The 9,261-nt window shown below is 30.2% G+C and overlaps 1 protein-coding gene across 1 annotated transcript; it reads right to left on the bottom strand.

Annotated features, from left to right (window-relative positions):
• Positions 1-692: 692 nt before the first annotated feature.
• LOC106123805 (uncharacterized) lies at positions 693-5,588 on the bottom strand. Its single transcript, XM_013320211.1, has 4 exons — positions 5,538-5,588; positions 4,541-4,831; positions 1,735-1,812; positions 693-1,508 (listed from the first exon to the last, which is right to left on the bottom strand). The coding sequence occupies exons 1-4, from the start codon at positions 5,586-5,588 to the stop codon at positions 693-695; spliced, it is 1,236 nt and encodes a 411-aa protein (XP_013175665.1).
• Positions 5,589-9,261: the final 3,673 nt, after the last annotated feature.

Below are 9,261 nucleotides of genomic sequence, written 5' to 3'. Positions count from 1 at the left end.
TACGTAAATCCATCTGTTCCACAAAATCCTAATTTGAATATGTTAAAATTCTTCTAATTTGTGTTCGTTTTTAAGTTGTATTTATTTCTATTTATTCAGTTTTTGTAAAATAAATAAATAATAAAAAACAAATTTATTTTATTTTATATACAATTCAGTTAATAACGGTACACTGCATATTAAGGAACTCTTTGCGATGTTTTTTTATTATCTACAGGATTTTTTTTATTAGTAAATAAGGATTTAAAGAAAATAGCCCAAAGGAGGATATTATCAAAGAATAAGATAGCAAAATTTCATCTCTAAAGAATGTAAACTACTTTTATCTTTCTGTTTTATGAAAAATCAAAACCATTACAAAAAAGATTTGATTTATTTGTTATTCCAGGCTTACCTCAAAAACCTACAACATTGTTTTATAAAAATACAATTTTGTTTTTCTATTAAATTCGATCTTTACTTTTAAGTTTTTAGCGAAATGTGTTACTTTATTACAATAAATGAATTAGTTTTTATATAATTTCAATGCAAAATAATACACAATTATTTCATTGAGTTTCCAAACAAGGGTTTAAACAAAATTAAAATACATTTCATTCTATAAAAAAATATTTAATTTACAAAAATAAATAAACACTGTCCACTTCGTATAATATTTCATTACATTCACACATTAAAAAAAATAAGTTACATTAATAGAAATCCATAGAAAATAAATCCTTGGTATTATCAGCAGCCAAAATCGCGGCATACGGTGATTGAAAGTCACGTTTGTTTTGTTCAAATACAGGTTGATGTTCCGCAAAGCCATTAGCCAAAGCATCATACGGAGATTGTAATTTTAACCCTTGTCTTGGAGTAGCAGGAGGTATGGCACCTAATAGACCTCCCAAATTATGTGACGAACCTAAATAATTAGCATTAGGATAAGAAGGATTAGGAGACTCGTATGGATTACTTTCAAAATATGCTTGATAGTCTTGTGTTTGATATTGGGGAAGACCTTCATTTGTATATATTGCATGAGAATTTGCTGGTTGGATTGTTTCGTACTCTATTTTTTGTTGTATTCCATTACGCATATTTGGTAGAGACTCTGATATAGGTGAGTTTAATAAATTACTGACAATCAATAATTGTAGTGCAATTGCTAAATTATTTAAAACATTTGAATCGAATCCTTTTGATGGTAAAGTTGGGGAGATTTTAGGCTTTGTTGGAATCAATGGAGGTTCTTTTGGTGGTTGAACTGGTGTAACTGGTGCAACTGGAGGTTTGTATGTTGTAATTTGTGGTGATGCCGGTGAATACGAATAATCATGGTATAAAGAAGCACTTGGTTGGTACACTGAAGACGAAGGAGGTGTGTAAGAGTTAACAGTTGTATGAGAATGTGTGGAAGCGTATGGATTAGTTGTTGAATGCGAAGGCGTGCTTGGAATTTGATAGTACTGTTGCCCTGGTACTTGAAAATATTGCGTCCCTTGTGGTAGATATGAAGCAAATACCTAAAAATAAAAACGATCTAATTATGTTGTTTTTAATTACTAAAATGTTATAATTCTTTGATTTTACGGTATACTTAATTAAAAATACAAATATTAATAACTTAAAGAACACAATATCTCAAAGGTCACGTTTAAAGAAATATGAAGTTGTCGATGATTTTAATTTTTTTTTTAATTAAGACAAAGGGGCAATAAAATGTAGAGACAATTAAATTAAACAACATACCGCACAAATGAGTCCGTCAATTATTAAAAACTCCAAAACCCGAGCAGACATTGTCTCGATTCCAATGAATTTTAATAACTAAATCAAAATGATTCAATACTATTGATACATCTAATATCTCACATCTAATAACACGTATTCTGTAATTTTTATCTCTTTCAACAAGATCGTTAAACGTTCAGTATCGATTTTTCAATGTTTCTTAACATAATATCTCCTTATCAATTTTTGTTATCGGAAATAAGAATCTCTACGAAGATAATTTACTTGTTAAAAGTAATTCTTAATCCCAAAAAATAGATTCTATCTTTTATATTTCAAAAAAGATTACAATGTTTTAAATATATCTCTGTGACATTTTTACCGTTGGTTTTTGAGATTAAAATCTCTATATAAAACATACCGTCATCCCTGTTATTATGTCTTACATAACAATATATTTTAAACGGGGATTTCGGTCTCGGAAACCCACGGTTAGTCGTTTCAAATTTCTTTAATGTCCACTCCTATTGTAGTTTAAAGATTCAAAGCATATTTATTATATTAATATATTTATAAAATTCAAAATTATTAAAACCCGTTATACTGTTTTTATTACGTAGTCATATTACATTTTGTTGAAACAATAAGAATAAAAAATGAACGCAGTCTCGAGGGATGCATGAACTCAAATCCGAGCCGCGCTTTTGTTAACAAATGTGTTCAGTTTATTTTATGTGCTAGCCCGAGTTATTTTATTTGTTAAGTTACTTAAATTGTTCCATTTTTAATTAAACTTGTCTAGAAAAGTTAATTTAGCATTAAGAGAAACAGTAGATTTTCTTTAGTGAAGTATAATTTCAAGAATCTTTTTTTAAGTGTTTTAAAATAAACAATATTCCAATTCTCATTGAAAAAAAAACTGAGATTAAAGCATGTTTTTGTACAGGTATTTACACTACAGTGGAAACTCACTGCTAATTTGTAAAATTAATTTGAGTCATTTATCAATTTTAGCAAACTTTTGATAGCATTTTTTTTATCGTAAGGTGGCAAACGAGCGAGCGGCCACCTGAAATCGCTGAAATAGCGAAGTGACCGTTGCCCATAGACATACGCAATTGCATATGCGTTGCCTTTAATCGACGGAGGTGAGGATGCACAGAAATTAAATATTTTCCCTTTGCATGCATCTTTTCCTTAGTAGTAGTTTCAGCCACTTCAGTTTTTCGATGTATTAAAATAAAATGGTTATTGTTCAACGCTTTATATAATACATAAAAAGAAAAAAATATATTAAACAAGGTCTCGTCCCGAATAAGCCTCTCTTATCCTGAAACTCAATTTCGTAGATGTTCTTTCTACGTGATGCGAAAATTGAACAATGAATTTTCGCACGTACTATTTATATCTTAATATTGCTTAATATTACTATAGGTTTCCAATGTCGAAATAATTGTATAAAAACATATAAAATAAATTTCATGGTAATGCAATTTGACGGTTACGTAATACGGAATAAGATATATGTATTTATATAAACTGACTATACTTCTTGTGACTACTATGGTTTGTGTGTGTATGTATGTATGTATTCGTAAAATATATATCTTAGCCTTAATAAATTTAAATAAGCATAAGATGAAATGTAAATTCTCTTATATTATTTACACTTTGCTCTTCCTTTTACTCTCCTAAACTAAGAACTTGAATTGCATCGTATTAACACTTTTCTAAAGAATATGACGGAGTAACCCTGGCACTTATGGGTGTCGCCAGGGGACGCAAAGAGGTTGCTGCCCTACGTTAGACTATAAAAAAAAAATAGATATATAACTCTAAAACTAAACGTTAGTTTTTCCTCTCTCTAGGTAATAAACTATTGGATTTAAGAAAATCATATGAACCCCGCTTTATTCTTAATGCCGGTATTGATAGGGTAACTTATCTTTCTTATATCATAGCTTGTTAGTGATAGAAACAGTTCTAAAATATAGGTCTGTTTATAAAATAAACACCAATTAGTTTAACTTTGTTTACTGGAAACATCGTCAGCCATCGCGGAGCGGAACATCGCTATATTTAGATGAACGAATGACGTCAAACAGCTCTGACCTATGACTTTAATGTTCCGACATTTACTAAAGATAGTTTGAGTTTCCTTTGACATCCTGTTAATAGTAAGTACGTCACTAGTTATTTATTGCATAGTCGTATACTCTTTCTGTATTTTTAATACAATTCGATGCATAAACAATTTATACAAAAATAATAATAGCTCAATTTCATCATTATCAGCTCACTATATGTCCCCACCGAGGGACTCGGAGCCTACCCTAAGTTAAGGGTGACTAGTCCATAGTCAACCACGCTGGCCAAGTGCGGGTTGGTTGACTTCACACATATCTTTGAATTTCTTCTCGGATATGTGCAGGTTGCATCACGATGTTTTCCTTCACCGTAAGAACGTCGGATCAATGTATATATGTAAATCGAAAATCGAAAAACACATTGGTACATGGCGGGATTCCAACCCAGGACCTGCAGTTTACAAGTCAAGTGCTGAAACCATTGAGCCACCGACGCTCTCAAGCTCAATTTAATTGGGACTTATCATTTGGTTCCTTATAACTCAACTCTTATTTGCAACGATGTTTTAATAAAATACAAATTATTTTAAAACTTTTTTTTATTTAAATAACGTATATATCACATTACAAATATGTTGTAATAAAATTTGGTATAAAAAGAATTAATAAATGTAATTATAACTAGGCATGCAATTACATGGAGATCCATAGGGGCTTAACAAACCGCCTCCAATGACTTCAACAGGGGCGTAATTTGGTGCCAACATTTCAATAGGAGCAAACGCAGGGGCCAACACCTCACAGTTTGGACTTGGTAGGGTTGTGCTCAACAAATTGCTCACTACAAGCAACTGCAGAGCATTTGCTAAGCTGTTAGCAACACTGCTGTCTTGGATTATTGTTGGTGCGACTTCGTAGGGCCTCTCCATAACAAGAGGAGTTACTGTAGGGGTGCCAATCATTAACTCCGGGACTATATTCTGACCGCAATTCGGTACAACACGATTAACAACTTGACTGTACACGTTCTGTAAAAAATAAATCAATAAGTACAATGCAAAAGATAAATTCAAACTGTAATAATTATAGTATAATTTAATTATGGTCTATTGAAGAAATATTTAGTTATGACTGAAGACGCTTAAATGTAGATTTCTCTTACTAAATACACTTAAGGGTAAGTTACTAAGACTTGACTCTGAATATGTCAGTAATTCTTTCATATTTTGCATAGATATAAAGAAAGAAATATAAAAGAATTAGCATTACATCTACTACGAAGTAAAGAAGCTATAAAACTTTTTATCCTCCGACACTGAGAACAAAGCTTTGCTCCCGAAGGAAATATCCAACTTCAAGACTTCGCATATAAAGTGCACTTTGTCGTAATGTACTAGCACTTAGACATTCATAGCCTTTTATTTAATATTAAATATTATCTTATCCCAGTTTTATTTAACAAAACTAGCTGTAGCCACTCCGTTCACGTAGAATTAATAAAAAACTTAACTAGTATGTGTCCATCCAGATTATATTTTACATTTATGGCAAATTTCATCGAAATTCATTCAACCGTTCTGGAGATACCTTCAAACAAACATCCATCCATCTACCCAAACTTATATTTATATTAGATTATAAAGATTTATAAATTTCAAGATGAACGAATATTAAACTAAAATATTTTCAAGAAAGTAAATCAAGTTAAAATATATTGTAATGGATAAAATTTACCTGTATCGCGATCAGTTGAAGAACAACAAAGCCTGCAGTGCGGTGAACCATTTTATTATATTTCGATAGTTTACTTTAATAGTGTATATTTAAGACTGTATAATAAAACAAATTCAACTGCTTTAAGTATACAAATGTTATCATGAATACGTGTTTTAGGCTTTTCCAAGAAATTCTGAATGTTTTCTTTCCAAGAAATTACAATAACTATTACCTTAATATTATCTATTACATTATTACTAATATTACATAACAGTTATGTTTCAATCGTATTTAATAATTAATAGTGGATGCCCATTGGTCGAAACTCCACTATGTTATAGTCAAAGATTCTCTACATTAACTGTATAAAATTTCCCGTTCATCTGTTACCGGTATATCCTTAAAAAGGATACAAAGTTAACACGTATGACAATAATATATTGATGTAAGTGTATACAATATTACTTTCTTGTATACAATATGCATTGATTTGATCTATAGATAATATTAGAAGCTATTAAACATTCAATGTTGTATATACCATAAAATTTTGTTCGACCTTAACCATAATAAGCTGTCGCCCGTTACACCGTCCGCGGCGGATAAAAAAAATAGTAGCCTATGAGTTCGTCCAGACTGAAGATCGTATTAGCTGTTATGAAAATATTCTCTAACAAACATCCATCCATCTAAACTTTCGCATTTATAAAAATAGTAAGATGTTCCCACATTTAATTAAAAGGAATTCTGCGGATTAAGGGTCCAGTAACATATAATTAAGGTACGATTTTTTAGTAAAGATTTTCTTTAGCAGCTATTAAACTATAATGTGAGTTTCTCTTCTCACGTGTGCTTTTTGTAGTCAACATGAGTACTAATGTTCGATGAATATTCCTAGTTATAAGTGAAACAACAACCCTACAGTAAAATGATCAATATATCGAAGAATTTCAGTTTACATAGGATCTGAACAAACATCCCATGTGTGCACATTTGTAATGGAATTCCTCTGAATGCTGGATAACACAGAAACTAAGGGGAAATTTGCCAATCATTGACAATATTTATTAAAAAATTGAATAACAATCACATTTGTTATAAAAACGTTATGTAAAGTTAATTTAAAATTGCTTGACTCAAAATGTTTCCCGTTGAGCCGATCGACCTGCCAATGTAACGGCCGAATTGGGACATTAATCCAACGGAGAATAAATGTAGGTAAATAAAATTTGCTTAAAATAATTTAAAGCTTTAAACTTCTTTATTACAATAAATAATACAATAAACACTAAGAAAAAAAACAAGTAATAAAACAAATAGTTTTTTTTTTTAATTGACAATCAGCTTTTGTCAAATTAAATTAATTATCATTTTTTCTATAAGAATCCTTACAAGTTAAATAAATAATTACATCACAAGTCCATCACAAAGCAAGACCATATTTTGCTAATTTCGAACGAGCGTAGACAGTTTCAACATTCGTATCCTTGACTTTCCTCCATTTCGCCAAACCATCTTCAATATCATTACATGATTTAGATTTTCCGTTATTTTTATCTGAAATTGGAGTTGAGTAGACCACAGCCGTATCTTCTATGTCATATTTGTTATATTCTTCTTTAGGATCTTGATAAATATTATGATGATGATAAGGTTCGTAGATCTCATTTGAATCCACCTTCCGTGTTCTGAAGTCTGGATTATCCAAGAAATGAGGGGATTTAATTTCTGCAGTAGTCATCTCTTCTGCTACTTTGTCTTCCTGATTCAAATCCTTGGTTCCTATAGATTCACTAAAAAATAAATTAGAATTTTTACTCATATTTTTCATTGCAATTCGTTTTCTTTTCTTTATAAAGTCCCCGAAATTGAAATTTTTATTACTTACATAATGATATTTATCACCGTGGTATTTTATAGGATTTTTTTCTTCTGTAGTTAATTGTAAAGCTTCATCAGCAGTGAAATCTGGGTAGTAATCATCCATTAGACTATTTTCGAAAATAATTGGTACTTTATCATCCATACCAACTATAAACGATGGATACGAATTGTATGTTTCTTCGGGCAAAGAATTATTAATAAAAGACAATTCGTCGAATATGCCTGTTACAATATTATCTTTCTCATTTTCTTCACTTGAAATATTATTATTCTGTTCTAAAACATTCTCCACTAGTATTATAGTTTCATTTTCTTTTTTAATAATAGCTGTATGAGGAATTTCTTTTATTTCTAAAGAATGCGTAGGTGTTGTGATAAGCAAGTTATTAGAACTAGGGATAATTTCATCAACCAACTTCATCGATTCATTAGCAACCTTCCTGTCTACTGGTTTTCTTCTTGAATAAACTCTTTTTCTGTTTTGTTTTCTTCTATAAAACTTTGGATTCTTACGTCGTTTGTACGATTTACTTCTATTAGATTTTTTACTGCTTCTTTGATTCGAATTTTGCGGAAGTTGGTAAAAATTGTTGAAGTTGAAAGGATAATCATTGTTGTTTAATTGATAATTTGACATAATAGCATTTATATATTTGTACATTGAGTTCGAATCATAAGGCATGTTCGGATATTGATAATCTTGGTTAATTGGAACAGAGTTTAAAGTATTTCTCGATCGATTAGAATCACTAACTTTTTGTTTATTTTTGTTGTTATTTTTCTTAGATTGTATTTCTTTTGATTTTTTCTTTTGGCCACCATCATTTTGTGCGTTTTTTTGTTTGCCGTTCACCACATCGCCATGTTTTAGTTTGACGCCATTGATCTTCTTTCTAGAAGTGTTAACTTTAAATGTTTTATTATTTTGTTGGTTTGTCACAGTTTTTTCATCTCCTTTTTCATTTTTATGTGAATATCCTGTGTTGCCTAAGCTTTCAGATTTTTTAGGCTTATCTATAGATGGTGTACTTTCATTTGTTGTCTTAGTTTTAAGTCCTTTGGTTTTGTTTTCTTTTTGATATCCTTTTTCGGTGACCAGTAAATCGATAGAATTTTTGTTTTGATTATCTAGTTTATCTGCCGTCGATTCATTTTTTACTTGGTTCGGCCGTTTAGAACGTATTCTTGTATTTCTTTTTTGATTAGTCGTTGTTTTGTTATCAGATTTGTATTGATTGTTATTGATAAAGAGATTTTCTCCTTTCGAGACATCGTCATCGGCTTGTTCGTAATATATATTTTCCCCTAAAATATCTTGATTTTTGTCGGCATTCTTTTTAACCCTTGTACAGATATTAGGGCTGTCCAACATGCACTCTGTATAAATATCTTCTTTTATGTTTGAAGCTTGTCTATTAATTAAATCTGGTAAAATTATATAATTGTTTATTACGCTTGGTGTATTTTTTGAATTTGGAATGTTATTTAAATTATCGGCATTATTGCTACGTTGAATATCACTAATAATATCTACCAACATAGGATTATTTATAATTCTATCGTATATCATTTTCAATAACATATCTTTTTCTTGATGATTTGGACATATTGATGCAATTTTATTTATTGTTTTGTCACTTGTTTGTTCACCATTAAATAAGCCCATCAAAGAATTTCTGAAAGCACTTTGGTCGCAATAATTTCCAGGATAAATTTGAACGTCTACTTCTTTTGGTATCGGACTTGTTGAAACCTGTAATAAATATAATTTTAAAATCAATCAAAGGTACTCAATGCTCTAATAAAGCAACGATTCTTCATATTATATTATCATTTAAAGAAAAAAGGCTACTAAGGA

The sequence above is a fragment of the Papilio xuthus genome, unplaced genomic scaffold, assembly GCF_000836235.2.
Source record: "Papilio xuthus unplaced genomic scaffold, Pxut_1.1 DF825946.1, whole genome shotgun sequence".
Classification (NCBI taxonomy): Eukaryota; Metazoa; Arthropoda; class Insecta; order Lepidoptera; family Papilionidae; genus Papilio; species Papilio xuthus.
This window is presented reverse-complemented; position numbering and strand designations above follow the sequence as displayed.

What these genes read in the sequence shown, in the direction of transcription:
- LOC106123805 (XM_013320211.1), bottom strand. Translation starts at nt 5,588, where the DNA reads ATGGTTCACCGCACTGCAGGCTTTGTTGTTCTTCAACTGATCGCGATA. An exon ending in TTCAACTGATCGCGATACAG is followed by an intron (nt 4,832 to 5,537) that starts GTAAATTTTATC and finishes TATTTTTTACAG; the next exon opens with AACGTGTACAGTCAAGTTGT. An exon ending in CAAATTACGCCCCTGTTGAA is followed by an intron (nt 1,813 to 4,540) that starts GTCATTGGAGGC and finishes ATTTTGATTTAG; the next exon opens with TTATTAAAATTCATTGGAAT.